Raw genomic sequence first — 15908 nt, 5'->3', positions numbered from 1 at the left:
ACCAACTTGAGCATTCAGTTAAAAATAACTCCTCTGAAATCACAAGCACTTTGTATGGGTTATGAGGTTTCCAGACCAAAATAATGGACTAAAGAAACAGGCTTTAGTTCATGCTGAAACAGTAAAATACACAATTTTCCTTTTATTTAATTTAATAAATACATTTACAGTACATATTTAATATTTCCCATCAAACACAAACAGTACGCAACATGTCAATACGACACTACAGATGATGGACTTAAGATTGATATTGCATTACGAGATAACATTCTGAAAGGTGTTACCATCCTCCAAGAAAAGCAACTGGAACCTGAAAGCAGCATTGGATTAAATGGCAACATCCTGACCTTTAACTGTCACCTGAGGTTCTTTAACGAAGACCAACCGATGTCTAAACATCACTGGATAAACCAATAAGAGAGAAACAACCCAGTATGCCGGTTCACTTTTTCACCATAATGTAATAAAAAGGCTCTAAATAAAAGCAGTTTGTAACGACTTCCTTTGAATGAGTCATCATGAGGCAACAGCGCCACCACATGGTGGAGGACAAACACAAAAGAGTGAATGCATATCACACAATGAGGGTTTTTATACAGCGGGGGGGATTTTACAGTGCAAAACAAGTCATCACAACATGTGAAGGGCAGCGGACTGAAAGCATATGAAGGCATGCTTCCTTTGAAAGAGAAATCAAAAGGAGCCGACTTGTGTGTTGCAGTTGGGACAACTGCTGCCGGCTGCTGGTTGACACGAAAAGTTCATCATTGAATCGTTAACTGTAAAAGTTTCAATGACAAGGATCAAATAAGAATGAGAGCAAAATACTGATTAAAATCACTGGCACTGGTTCACATGAAGCTGCTCTTTCTTTCCCAAAGTCTTAGCATAAACTCTTCCTAAAATGTGTTTGTACTGTGTACTGAAGTGACATATATAACCTTTTTTTTTTTTTTTTTTTACCCCCAGCTATTCAGTAATTAATAGGCATTACTTAAATAACAGGATTTAAAGGTCTGTCATATTGCTGCCCATGGCATGCGTTGATAATACAACCTGAGCTCAGAGCTGCATTTGTGTTTAAAACTCTTAAAACTAAAAAAAAAAAGTGCACTGCAGCTAAAAATTAGAACGTAAATAAATTGTTCAAATTATGCCACAAATTACTAATACAACAGTTCTATAATCTGTTTGCTTTTATCATTATAATTTGTTAATTTCACAAGAACAGGCTTGATGGCCTTTAGTTCTAATAAACATTGATCGGTTATATGTTGTCATTTCAAAAGAAATATGTTATAATATTATGTTAGAAATATAAGTTAATGCTCCTTGGGAGCAGTGATTTTACACATTACACTGGATGCAGATTTACAACTTCACATCAGGCCCCAAAAAGAAGCTATCAATAAAAACAAGAGTGTATTCAGCTCAGGAAGAGAAATACAGATTACATTAAATGTTCAAGAGGCATAAGGATGATATCAGCGGGAAGACAGCAACTCTCAGCAACAGGTCCAAAGGAAGGAACATGACATGGGAATGAAGTTTAATTCCTATATGTTTCCTTGGGTAGTGATGTTCCTAAAAAAAATATTTTTGACTAAACTATTACTGGGTAAAGTGTTTTGCTATCATCTAAAAGTTGCAGAGAATTTCAGGGATGGGGGATTTAGAAGCGGCAGGATCAAGCAAATCATTTCCTCTAAAATGCCCAAAACGATTCAGTCAGTACATCTGCGATGCATGTTGGTCACCAGAGTCCTTCAGTCGTATGTGCTCGCAGGTCTTGATCATGTGGCAGGTGAGACTTTTAACTGTTTGCATCATTTGTGCGATCATGAATTGTTTATTATAATGGCTTCTGGAGGAAAAAAAAAAACCAAAACAGTGCTGCTGAGCAAGACAGCGACGGCTGCCCTATGGAGCAAGTCAGCAGCCAGTGTGGAACCTGTACTCATGCATTCAGGAGTGTGCAGAAAATGAGCATGCTCAGAAGAACTCTGCTGAGGAACATAAGCAGCTGTCCAACAGTACTTCTCATAATTTCTCATAAACTTCTCAAGTCTCTGCTTGGAGAATCAGAACACACTGGTAAAAGAGAGGAAAATGTTTCCTGTCAGCATTCGGTGTTCAGTCAAGCGGGACCTCCGATACGGTGCTTAACATGCAGGCTGTGGCCTGTTTGGATTCCTTCATCTTGTCCAAGCCGAAGAGGAGGTCCAACTGGGTCACCGGCCGCAAACGATCCTCGTCCACAGGCCTGCAAACATCGGGTCAAAGACAATGCAAACAGGTGATTAGCTTGGTCATAGCTAATAACACAACAACACTTGTCACTGAACAGAAAATCATAGTTTGACTTTAGCTTTAGCTGTTGCGTTTAACTTCGAGCCTGTCTGAAGCCTTGAATCTATATCTGACAGCTTTGTGGGAGATACTGGTTTAGTCATAAACCATTACAAGCCTACTCCAAATCCGCTGATGTACTTAGGTCATTTCTAGGGATGCTACAAGATTGGCAAATATTTGTACATGCTTGCTTACATGTAGACATATCTGATGTCATAACTCTGACATAAACTGGTTACTTCACAAACATTTATTCAATACATAAATAATGTATTTACATTATAATTACATTATATTTTCATTCATTCATTGAGTCCGATTAAGGGTGGTGGGGGAGCTGGAGCCTATCCCAGCAGTCTTTGGGTGAGATGGGCCATTGCAGGGCCAACACAAAGAGACAAACAACCACTCACACTCACTCCTACGGGCAATTTAGAGTAACCAATTAACCAAACATGCATGTCTTTGGACGGTGGGAGGAAGCCAGATTAGCCAGAGAGAACATGAAAACACATCACACAGAAGCTGTCCAAGTCTCGCCTCCAAGGATCGAACCAGCATTCTTCTGGCTGTGAGGCCACAGTTCTACCTGCTACGCCACCGTGCAGCCCATCATATATTCCTGTTAATAGTTTTGTTGCTGAAGCAAACTAACCTCTCCACAGTTTGCAGGTTTATCATTTCTCTAAGCTCCACAGGTTGATAGCGGCGTGCACATGACGGCTGCGTATCTGTTGGGATCCCTGAAAACCCATCTGACACCACGTGCTCTTTGGTATCAAACACACTCTTTCACACGGATGCTCTTAAATAAAAAGTTTTCATATTCTTTTCCTTTTTAGCCATAGCACCTTGCTCCAAAAGTGATTTTTAAGGAGTTGCTTAGCAACAGCTAAGAATGTATAAAAACATCTGATATGTGGCGCTCAAACGTTATTTGTGACTTTTATATGCTGTCAAAATGTTTTTAAGGTCAAACACATCTGTCTAGTTTAAATACCAGATGAAATGTGTGATATTTGGGGTCGGTGTAGGGATTCGCTCCAGGAACTTCATACTGATGAATTAGACTGGAAGCTTTGTGGGAGTTTCAAGTCAGATGAAAATAAAGTCACTGGTATTCAGATGAGAAAAAACAACCCAACAACATAATATGGAGCATGTTGTCAGTGGAAACTGTGGCAGCGAGAGCCCTACTTTTCTTCCTCTAGGCAGTCCTGTAGCTGCTTCGCGATCTGCCTCATCTGTTCCTTGCGGACGTAGTCCCGGATACGGTACATGGCTGCATCGCGGCAAAGCTCCCTGAGGTCACTGCCAGAGTAGCCCTCCGTCTTCTCTGCAATCTCCCTCAGATTAATGGCGTTACTCAGCTGTGAAGAAAAGACAGATGCACAAAATCAGACAATTACATAGAATTTAGCTGTCACTGGTCTTTTACATTGCGGTCGCTACCAGCCAATCAAGAGCTAACGGCTCATTGGAGATGTCATTCATTTTATTGTGATTTGACAGAAAAAACATATAGATGTGACTCTTAGGAACGACTCAAAACAGAGCAGTGAACGGCAGAAATTGCTCGCAGCTGACAATGACGATGAGAAAACCCTTTCTTACATTTTCTCCTGCTAAAATCAGCTTCAGAATGTCTTGTCTTTGCTTCGTGTTCTGCACACAGAAAGAAAGGCGAGAAAGAAGAGCATTTAACACTTAGTAGAAGGTTGTAGAAGATTTTTCTATTTTTTTTCCCATTCATATAAATTTATATCAATACAAGTTAGTCTTTTATTGTATTGAAAAATAAACAATTAAATTTGCGTTATTATTCAGACTAAGTCTTGCATGTATCTTACTGGCAGGCCAACGTGAAAAGTGGCTGGCATCCGGCGGAGAATAGCTGGATCCACATCTTGCGGCCTGTTTGTAGCTCCCATCACCATGACCTGAAATTTCATCAAACACCAGCTGCAGCATTTGAAATGTGTTCAGTCAGGTAGGTGTGTCACAGTTTCAGAAAGAGTAACGCTTGTCCTACCTGGGTGCTTATGGAGGTGTCCAGTCCATCCCACAGGCTCATGAACTGGGCCTTCATCATGGCTGTGGCTTCATGATCCAGGCTGGAGCGATTTCTCAGAAATGACTCTTACATACGAGAGAAAAACACAAAAAATTAATGGATGAAGGAAGAAAGTATATAAAACTCTCACTGGCTGCTCAGGTCAGCAAGACACCAAAGCATCTGACTCAGACCTGGTCGTTCTGGGTGTATATGGCTGGAATGTCCACTGCTGATAATAAATAGTGAGGGTGGGAAATTGAAGGGAAAAAAATTGAACATAGGGATTTTTTACTTTACAATTTTAAAATAAATATCTTTTTTTTTTCAAATAAATACTACTAATAATATGTTATAGAATTTTTGTCATTTTTATTGTTTTTATTTTACTTGTCCTCTTGAACATTATAGCAGCAGAATGATGGTCTATGACTGTGTTGTTTTTTTCCTAATTGAAATAAAGAAAAATGACAAGCAAAAAATATTTTGTGCATTTTTTTTTTGTTTTGAGTCTACAAAAATCAGCAGTATTGAAGAATCGTGAAAATCGCTCCATAAATCAATGAGGCACCCAACAAACTGGAATCGAATTGGGACAAAAGCATATAGTCTCAGCCCTGATAAACATTCAACACAGTTTTGAAAACTTGCCAAAATATTAACAATACTGGTGGCTATGCAGGGTTTGAGAATGTGTACGAAGTGCACTTGTCCTGCATTTCCAGTGAAGAAACAGAAAGATTTATAGCCTTTAAACTCTCTATCTCACCTGTCTGGGATACCACTATTTATGTTATGATGCTGCTTCAGATGATTTGCCAAAATAAGAAACTTTATCATCAAAGAAACCGTGTCACTTCTTTTTCATTATTACCATTTCAAAGAAAGAAAATAAAGACTAATTATATCTAAAATGATAAAATTTTACAAATTAAACATTCTCATTGTGCATCCTGTGAGGAGAAACTCACCGATCTCATCAATGAAGATGATACAAGGCTGACATTTGACCGCTAAGGAGAAGACTGCAGCAGTCAGCTTCTGGGATTCACCATACCACATGTCTGTCAGCGTAGACGCCTGAAGGTTGATAAACTTGCAACCTGACGCTTTGGCTGTTGCCTTGGCAATCATGGTCTTCCCACATCCCGGAGGACCGAACAACAAAACACCTGTCAAGACAAAAGATGAATTAGGAATCATTGTTGTTCACCTTGGCTGAAGCTTCATGAAAACACAGGTTTTTAGGAATTACTTGCACACGTGGTGAGATTAGGTTCTTCTCTGGCATATGTACAGACAGACAGCTGGGCTCTGCTAACTGTTCCCACAGGCATCATTTCTAAAAGTTATTTGATACAAACAATGCCTAAAGTCTAGCAACAGAGCTGGATTCCCAAAGCAGCTAATTTTGGAGGCTGACTCATCCTGAGGCTTAGTGGAAAGCTTTGTGTCAGACGGTAAAAACTCTACTGACAGCAAAGTACCCCACCCCATCCTCATCCTCCTCCTCCACTGTCACGCTGCCAAGTGCATAAATGTGGTCGGATACTCTCTTTTTTTTTTTTGTGGCACATTGTTCTAGAGGGAAGCACAATAGACTGGGCTGATTTAAAAAAAAAAAAAAAAAAAAAAAAAAAAAAAAAAAAGACATAATAACACAGTTATTACAGTAACTTCCACTGCTCATTAACTTTCAAAATTTCTTGCTTTATTTTTTATTTATTCAGTCAAATGATTCATTCTTAAACTAAACAATATTTGTGGAATCGACTCGGGTTTTTGTGGATTTAGATTGTTATCAGGTAAAAAGCCTGGCAGTCAGGCTGTTCAGCAGGTACAAGACAGTCATTTGACAGAGTAATAAATAAAATAAAAAAATATTAAAATGCTACTTTATCATCATGTACCATGAATATGTAAAGCCTAAAATTCTGCATTGATGGATTGGACTTTTAATATGAACAAAGACTAAATGCACATGTGGCACCGATGCTACGCAGAAAATAAACAAGGGAACAACAACTTCATGTGATTCTCTCGTGGCTTAATGGTTATCGTGTCCACACACACACTCCCTGGCTGGTATGTATAAACACACTCTGACTCAAAAGCGTCCTGACAGGTAAAAAAAAAGAAAAAAGAAAATAAGGTTAGAGATTTTCAGTGAGTCTGAGGAAAACAACACCTGGCTAATTGGTGAGAAGTACTGTAAGCAGTAAGCGAAACTGACTTGTGATGGCCTGGATTTCTGAGTGTGTTACTGAATAACAGAATAGCAATCGTGTCATATTTACCACAAGGGGAAATACTGAAGAAATGAGCAAAACAAACTGATCCAAAATTTACAGTGAAATTATACTTGAAGCATTTCAAGTTCAGGTCAAAGCTCTCTCCTGTGAGAAGAGCCAGAGCGAGGCCGAGTCTCGGCTGTGGGAGACCTTACATTACATATGCACATTTCATATGAGAACAAAGCCGAGAAAAGCATGAACCTACATGTACTGATGTTATTACAATATCAGATTTATTTAACCTTTCACAACAACTTTTCGATGATCATCTGTTCAAGCCCTTTTAGATTTAGGTGTATTATATCTTCAAGTACCTTTAGGGGGCTGGAAGAGTTTGGATTCAGGTAGAAGATGTCTCTTCTGAAAGGGTAGAATTACTGTGTCTTGTAGTTCATATATAACCTCATCCAAACCTGCGATATCTCTCCAAGACACCTGCAAAAAGGGTACAGTAAAGTTAGAAAATATCCATATCTTAAATCATAACAACAGACGGCGCCTGATAATCTCTCAGGGTCACAGCGATTACCTTCATAGTCTGTGGATCAACAAGGTGAGATGCGATGTTCATCTCATATTCTGTTAGTTTGACCCCTTCGATGCCTATCCTTTTCATCAGCTGTTCTGCCTGGAGAGCGGAGACATGCAACCCGATGAAAGCAAAAGAGGATTAGCGATCATGATAGCCGCAACCATTTAACTCATGCTCATGGTATTTAAAAGTAATATGCATAGCCGCTGTATACCCTTTTCCTGGCTTGATTTTTCTGTTTAGCGGTAGGGTCCATTGCGTCTACCACCCATTTGATGCTGTAGTATGTGGCGGCACCAAAGATGGTCAGCCTCACCAACATGCCCAACACCTCATTCCTGGATAGTGGCCGCATCAGGGCCTCTCGGGGAAGATCTTTCAATAGCATATCTGCTGCTTGATGTTACTTCATTGGCTACATGGAAAAAGCAAACACAGCATCAAAGTTATGCATATTTGGTTTCCTTTTTCATCAGTCCCTTTAATATACCAGATTATATATACCAGCAAAACAAAAGAGATGACTGTTGACTTCAGGAGGAACAAGAATAAACAAAGCACTGTTTCCATCCTGGGAGAGGAGGTGGAGGTGGTGGAGGAATATAAGTATCTTGGAGTTCAGCTGGACAACAAACTGGACTGGAAATGCAACACTGACTACATCTACAAGAAAGGTCAGAGCAGACTGTACTTCTTAAGGAAGCTGAGATGGTTTAACGTCTGCACCAAGATGCTGCATATCTTCTATAAGTCTGTTGTGGAGAGTGCAGTCAGCTTTGCAGCATCTGCTGGGGTAGTAGCATCAGAACCAGAGACTTGAAGAGAATCAACAAACTGATCAAGAAAGCTGGTTCTGTGCTTGGAGTAACTCTGGAGCCGCTGGAGCTGATTGTCCAAAGAAGAATGCTGCACAAGCTGATGAAGATGATGGAGGATTCTTCACGCCCTCTCCACAACACAGTGAAGAAACAACAAAGTGTGTTCAGTGAGAGGCTTCTTCAGGTCCGCTGTAAGACTGAAAGATACAGAAGATCATTCCTGCCAGCAGCCATCAGCCTCCGGAACAAGACCTCCTCAAATTAATTATATAATACAATATTGAATTTCCATTTGGGGATTAATAACGTATTTTTCATTTCATTTCATTTCATTAAACCAACACAGACAGATGAGGTAAAAAATATATTTGACGTAAGGCGGAGAACCAGGAATAAGTCCATCAGTCACATACGGCTAGTATGACTGGTTAACTGGGAAGCAAAGAAAATAATATTCAACTCAGTGATGATATTCTCATCTCCAAAAAGCAATACAAAATACGTTCCCACACTAACTTTTCAGAGGCAGATCATTGAAGAGTACGACGCACGATCAGGGTGAACAGATTAATTACTGTCATTTAAAAGTTGACTGAAATTATAAACAGTAAAATAAATAAAATAGTTTAGACAAACTTTAAAATTTGAAAATAAAATTGGTAAAGTATAATTTCTCATTCTTTAAAAATAAAAAATAAAAAACCCCAAAACAAACAAAATAAGATCGTGCTTAAATAGCTTCCCCAGTCATTAGCTTTACAGTTACTCTAAGAGTCTATAATGTTCACTTCATTTCTATTCCTCCAGGTTACAAGGATCAGATGCCTACAGACAAAATATCATAGTACAAAAGGAGTTCGATCCATTATTTATGTTGCCAAGAAGGAAAAAAAATAGTAATTTAGCATCTGTCGCCTATCAAGCTAATATTGCTATTAGCTACAACAGAACCAAGCTGCCACTTAAACATAGTCTTCATCTTGTAGCTAATGAGACTTTTTCCAGTTTGTGTAAACTGGCATAAATAAAGATAACATCATCGTTAGAATGAACAAATAAAGACAGCCACACTTACTAAAAGAGAAATTGGGAATGTAGTCGGAGCAACGTAACAAAACTGCATTGACGGTGCAACACATTTTGCGACTCGGGTAGGAACAAGGCACTGTAGTTCCTGAAAGCAATTTCCGTAAGCAGCCGCTTGATGGCAGAAGCCGCACATCGGCACCAAACACAGCATCTTCGTGAGTACAACATGTCAGCTAAACTAATCTTAAAATAAAGTAAAAATGATTTTTTAAAAAAACAAATCAAAACAGAGTTTATAGATACTGCACAAATCAAAACACGTTTTCTCTATTTATTGGATGGGTTTGTTTAGTTTTTAAATAAATTTGCAAAAAGTCAAAGCTGAATCTGTTTATTTTGCACAGCAACACTCTACACTGTCTTTTGGATCAGGATATTTTCAGGGGAATGTCTATGGATTCGTTTGAAAGATTTGGCACCAAACACTCAAGCATGTCCAAGGGGAGGTGACATGCAAATAAACCCCAGTGTGAGATAGCATATCTGAAGCCATAATCTTTGCTTGCTTTCCACTCTTTTCCAACATTGTCTGATAATGAATAATGCAGCCTTCTTAACAGGAGCGTAAAAGATAAGGCTGTAACAAATGGTCCTCTTCTACATGCAATTCATCACACATAAGCAAAAGAGATTTTTAATTGTCACAGATTGTGAACTAAATTTGAAGATGCTGTTACAGCTTGCATATTAACCAGTTTTGACTATAACTTGAGTATGGTGTTAACAGGGAGTCACAGCAGAAATGAAAGAATTTAGAAAAAATGTAATGAGATTTAGTTACAATACCAATGAAAAGTGCTTTAATTGTTGCTTTTATCCCAGAGTTCATAACAGGGTACAATCCTACATTGCCACACTTCTAAGCATAACTAACTGGATTTTGAACAATAGGCTTAATTAAAACCAGCAAGTGTTGATGGTCTTGTCAACAAACTTCTGAAACTGGTGGCAGTGCAAGTTGCACCAGCTATATGCCACAAAATAAATCTAAAGATTACTCAGTCTATATGTCCCCTTAAATGGAAAACAGCTAAAATAATACCACTCATAAAAGATAAGAAAAAACCCTTTCAGATGCAAACAGTCGTCCTTTCAGTTTGTTCCCCATTATAAGCACGATTATAGAGAGTATTGTTTATAGACAACCTGAGCACTACCTAGTGATAAATAACAATTTGACAGACTTTCAACATGCTTAAAGGAAAAAGCCTTCCACGGCCACAGCTCTGACATCGATGATTGATAACTGGTCACCAGACATTGATGAAAAAATGATCATTGGAGCAGCGATGCTTGACTTCTCTGCAGCGTTTAATATAATTTACCATAACCTTTTGTTAAGAAAACTCCAATGGTATGGAGTAGAACGATTAGCCTTATCCTGGTTTAAAAGTTATCTATCAGATGGATCACAACAGTTTTTTTCAATGGATGTTTTTCTGCTGTCAGGTATGTGACCCGTGGAGTGCCCCAGGGAAGCTGTTTGGATCCATTATTATTTCCTCTTTTCACAAATGATTTACCTCTGGCATTAAATATGTCTGATACTATGATGTATGCAGATGATTCCACCATATATTTCTCTGCAGCACAATTACTGAACTGAACAACGTCTTGAATAATGAATTGAAAGTTGTGACTCAGTGGGTTAAAAAAAAAGCAACATAAAAACCAGTTGTATAATTGGCTCAAAACATTCAATCGGCTTAAATCCAAAACTAAAGCTGAGAATAAATGACATAACCATTGAACAACAAGAAACCAAACTTCTTGGTATTATTATACATAACAAATGAACTTGGAACAAAAACGCTGGTAAAATGGGAGGTATAAGCATAACATTGAGAAAAAAGGAAGCTTTTTTACTAACAATTGCAATGAAGGTAATAATTCAGGCATTAATCCTTTCCAACCTAAATTACTGTTCAGTTATCTGGTCCAGTGCATTAAATGAAAGACTGAAGAATTGACAGAACCGAGCAGCACGTGCAATACTTACATGTTAACTACAGCACAAATGTTATCTTAATGCATAATCATTTAAACTGGTTATTGGTTAAAGATAGACTATTGTACTTGCTAGTCACTTTTATCAAGAGCACCCCAGTAGCAAAAACAGCAATGATACTTTAGAAAAACCTTCAGTTCATTGTAAACACATGGGTATTGTACAAGGCATGCAACTGGAAATAATTTATATTAATAAATCAATTAATAAATTAATTAATTAATAAAGTATATTTTTCATTTCATTACCTAAAGCTAAGACTAATGCAATGAAAAAGACAGAAGAATATAAGAGTGGAAATATTTACCAAATCATATATAAACAGTAAATGTCATGACTGAATTAAAAAAACATTACGATGGCATTTATTTAATATTGGAATGGAACTGCTAAATTTCTATGAGTGTGTGTCTATGTATGTATGTCTGTACATTTATGTATGTATATGCATGTGTATTTATGATTGAATGTATGTATGTATGTATGTGCATATAATATAAATGGATATATATATATATATATATGCATATGTGTATGTGCATGTATAGGTATGCCTTTACATGTATACAGTAGGCCTATATGTGTATGTATGTGAATAAGAACATGAATAGTTGTAAATCTTAACTGTATTTAACAAAAAGAACCCCTGGAAGAACAGCCACAGCTAGCTGCTGCAAGCTACTGGGGATCCATAAAAACAAAAACAAAACTAAAAAAAAAACAACAAAAAAAACAATAGGCCTGAGAAGACCAAAGCCTCTTCCCCTTAGCTGTCTAATTAGTTGTCTGAATTGGATGCAGAAATTCCATCCTGTGCCACTACGGCTTTCTCTGTCCAGTGTAGCTACATTAAGTTCACCTTTGTTATAGAAAAATGGCACAGCAGCTGCTGCATACATCTTGGGCTGCAAAGATGCTTCATAAAAAGCTTTAATCCTTCTGTACTGGAGCAGCGAGTCCCAGGAGATAGCAGCCTGACGAGGCCATTTTGATGGGCCTGGGCATGAAAGCTTGGGTTCTGTATCTGCAAAGAGCAGCCCAGGCTTCTCATTCCCACAACGCCTCGCACCTTTCCCGAACAACTACTGTCAAGCAGGTGGTAGCAGAAAAAATACATCTAGCTGTCCGTAAACCTCAACTCTGCTCAGACTGAAAGAAAGCCCAAAGCTTTTCCCAAACTTGCACCCTTATGAGAAAATGGGACAGGCTGGATACTAGCTGTTTGCAGTAACAAATAAATATATATTGAGTGGCCAAGGCTGAGACTCTATACAACCTCGAGTCAAACATAGTAGCCGGGGTAGAAAGGTTTCTGTTTTTATCTTTAATCCTATATCTTTTGTTTTCATGTGAATGTCTTTGCCTGCAAAACATAGATACATTTTTAAATGACCAGACTAATCGCTAAACATTAAGATGACACAGAGGAGTTAATTACTCTTTAAATTCTTGGAAAGAAATATTGCCTCTGCCAGGAATGTGTCTGAAAAACAGATGTTATGTTTTCTTATAAATTTGATGCACTAATAAATAATAAATAAATCAATAAATTTAAAAAAAGGAAAAAAGTTGGGATATATAATATAGAATATAAATAAAATTACAAATCTGCAAATGGCATCAAACAATATTGAATTCACAGCAGATCATGGGAAACATTTAAATGTTGAAAGCTAATTTTACTAATTAATCAAACATCATTTTAAAATTGATGCCAGCAACATGTTACAAAAGACATTTTAAATCAGCTTTGATGCCTAATATGTATCTGCTTCACACAAAGCAAGAACGTCCGGGACTTGGGAGCCAGTGTCTTGCAGGTTTTAGAAGTTTCCCTTCTTCAATACGCATGACTCAAATGAATAGACAGTTAATATGGTTGTGCACAACCTGACAACAAGCTGTCAGGGAGTTTAATTTAAAAACGTTTCAAAACATCTAAAACCTGCACAACAGTGGGCTGTTAGCTACAGAATAAGACATCCTCGACAACCTCTAAGGCATACACCTTTGTTATGTTTTCTTTAAAACACCCTGAAATAAAATAAAATAATATAAAATAAATAAACATTTAATATATTTCAATAAATGTAAGTGTACATTTATATTTTTTGTAATTTATATTTTGACTTACATCATTTTATTCCTCCCAAAATCCCACATTCAGACATGAATTGAACCCCACCCGTCACAAGCCAAATCATATCTGTCAGTCACTGTCGCCTTGACAACGCAAATGATGGAGTTCTTGTTGAAGTGTGGTAGAGACGTCCAAAACATTTGCCATTGTTTTGCACAGTTAAAGATTTACAAACTAAACACAACAGACAAAGTGTTGTTTTTCATGCTCTAAGGCTTTTCTTTTTTTTCTGAGAAACTCTGCCTGTCTTAAGCACTTTTTTAAATGCTTAATCGTGCATTTGATTGGTTAATTGATTGTAAATGTGTTCCTTCAACAGACTTTTTTATTTTTGGACAAGTTGATTTTCCTAGCCTTTTGCTTTTTTGTGCATGAATTTTATTTGACCAACAGTTTCCTGATGTCTGTAGAAGGATTTAAATTAAAACCATAAATGACAGTTTTTAAACATGACCACCATCATTAAGTAACATGTATTTTGTAACGGTGCATAACACGTGTGGTCAACCGCTTTGTCTTTAGCTGGTACGTGTTTTCTGCAGGATAAGCAGGCACAGGATGCTCTCTTTGTTCATTCTGCCAGGGGAACTTATACAAGTCAACAACCCACCGCCAATGTTGGAGAAGGATGATTACAGCTGCAGTTCAAGACTAAAATCTGCAGGCTTCACCATGGTTACTGACACACCAACAACGCAGACAGAAATGCTATAAAAAAGCGTGATAATTTGTTTTCTACTTCCCCTCCATCACCTGAGACAGGTGAGAAGACTATGCATTCCCACTGGCACATCAACCCATGCATATATATTGGACTGATTTCAGACCTTCAGGAGAGGAAATCACTTTTGTTTGTGGGAATCAGTGGGGCGGAAGGTGACTGCAAAATAGTCAGTGGGTTTTATTTCTTCTGAAACATTTGAAATATTTTTTTTTACCCATTATCCTGTTTTATTCATGTAGATGTATTTTTTTTTTATTTTTAATTTGATGTCAAGTTGGGTTCTCCAGCTGACTGCTAATAATGGTGGTTATAGATGGTCAGTGTTTTGTGTAAGTATCATCAAAATCTGTGAAGTTGATGGCTGGAAGCAGGACTAAACACCCTCTTTAATAACAGTAGTGGCAGTAACAAGAGGAGGAAGACACACTTTAAGTGTATCATCATGAAATGTCTAATAACGTTAAATAAATGTGGAAAATTATAACATCATCTGAACAAGCAGACTGAAAACGTTTTATTTGTCGTCTGTGAGTGACTGTTGTTTCTCCTCATCTAAAGTTAATATGATTTGAACTGCTGAGACGTTGATAGAAACTTCCAGAAGAATGTCACGACTGCTCAGGAAATAAAATGAACAATGCGATGTGTTTATTTTGCAGGTTATGTTGAACATTCTGCACAGCTTCGCTGAGTTTCACATCAGCCCACTCTACAGATGATCTAAGCTGTTTTCAGACTAGGGTTCTGTGGAGATCTGTGATACGTTTCTGTCACTGACTGATGACACAACTATAGACCAACTGATGATAAACCTTGTCGGTAAAGCAAGTAGATTTTGTTGGATAATTTCCTGAAGAACAATAAATTCTGCACATGACAGATTCTTTTCAGATAAATTAATAATGGACCTGAACCTTACATTCATGAACTCTATTCCACTTCAGTCTTAATACACTGACCTTCATTCCTCGCTGATGACTGTAGTAAGTTTACATTTTCTCCATGTGCACATCTAGGTTCTTCCCACCATGCAAAACCATGCATGTTAGCTCTATTTGCAGTGTCTACATTTGCATATGAATGAACCGGATAAGTAGGTGTGTAAAAAAAACATGGATGGACATCACTGCTAGTAGGAGTTATCTTACTTAATGTAATTGACTGAGAAGGGCTAAATAACTTGAAATCGTTATCATACCTTACAAAGTATTAAAGAAACTGGAGTATTAGGAAAATGCATTTGCCTTATCAGAATCACATTGGGACAAGTAAGTTTGTACATAGAAGGAATTCTTCTTGTGGTGGTGGTGCAAAAGCAAGAAAGAGAACGCACACAGAGGAGAGCAGAAGGGAGAGTACACAGCCCTGGGGGGGAACTGGTGCTGATAGTGCAGGAGTCGGATGTGTGTTTTCCTGGCTTTACATGCTGCCTCTGCTTGGACAAGAAGTCTGTGATCCAGCTGCAGGAGGAGGCAGGTATGCTAAGCTGGCAGAGTTTGTCCCATAACAAAGCTGGGATGACGGTTTTTAAAGTGGAACTGAAATCCACAAACAGGATCCTGGCATAGGTTCCTGAGAAGTCCAGCATCCTCTACACACCTGCTGGCTCCAGGCAAACTGTAAAGGATCCAGGAGCAGGTCAAAGATGGGTTTAAGGTGAGACCTTCAAGGAGGTTAAAGTACTTTATGACCACTGAGGTCAGGGTGACATTGGGTAAGATTGGGTAAGACCAACCTGCTCTCAGATGCATTTCAGTAGTTTTTATTCAAAGCTATTTGGAGTTTATTTCAAGTCCAAATCTGCATGTTTCCTTATTTAATGTTGTTTCCTTTTCCTTGCTTTCTTGTTTTAATTTTGAACGATGCTTCTTATTTTATAATGTTTGGTGTTCTCT

General features: G+C 37.9%; 1 protein-coding gene across 1 annotated transcript; it reads right to left on the bottom strand.

Annotated features, from left to right (window-relative positions):
* Nucleotides 1–209: 209 nt before the first annotated feature.
* Nucleotides 210–9180, bottom strand: atad1a (ATPase family AAA domain containing 1a). Its single transcript, XM_079251009.1, has 10 exons — nt 9128–9180; nt 7449–7649; nt 7232–7330; nt 7017–7137; nt 5380–5580; nt 4388–4494; nt 4206–4295; nt 3970–4020; nt 3553–3725; nt 210–2266 (listed from the first exon to the last, which is right to left on the bottom strand). Exons 2-10 carry the CDS (start codon nt 7620–7622, stop codon nt 2137–2139), a joined length of 1146 nt encoding a protein of 381 aa, XP_079107135.1. The 5' UTR covers nt 7623–7649; nt 9128–9180; the 3' UTR covers nt 210–2136.
* Between the last annotated feature and the right edge of the window lie 6728 nt (nt 9181–15908).

This window comes from Telmatherina bonti (assembly GCF_933228915.1).
Source record: "Telmatherina bonti genome assembly, chromosome: 13".
Lineage (NCBI taxonomy): Eukaryota > Metazoa > Chordata > Actinopteri > Atheriniformes > Telmatherinidae > Telmatherina > Telmatherina bonti.
This window is presented reverse-complemented; position numbering and strand designations above follow the sequence as displayed.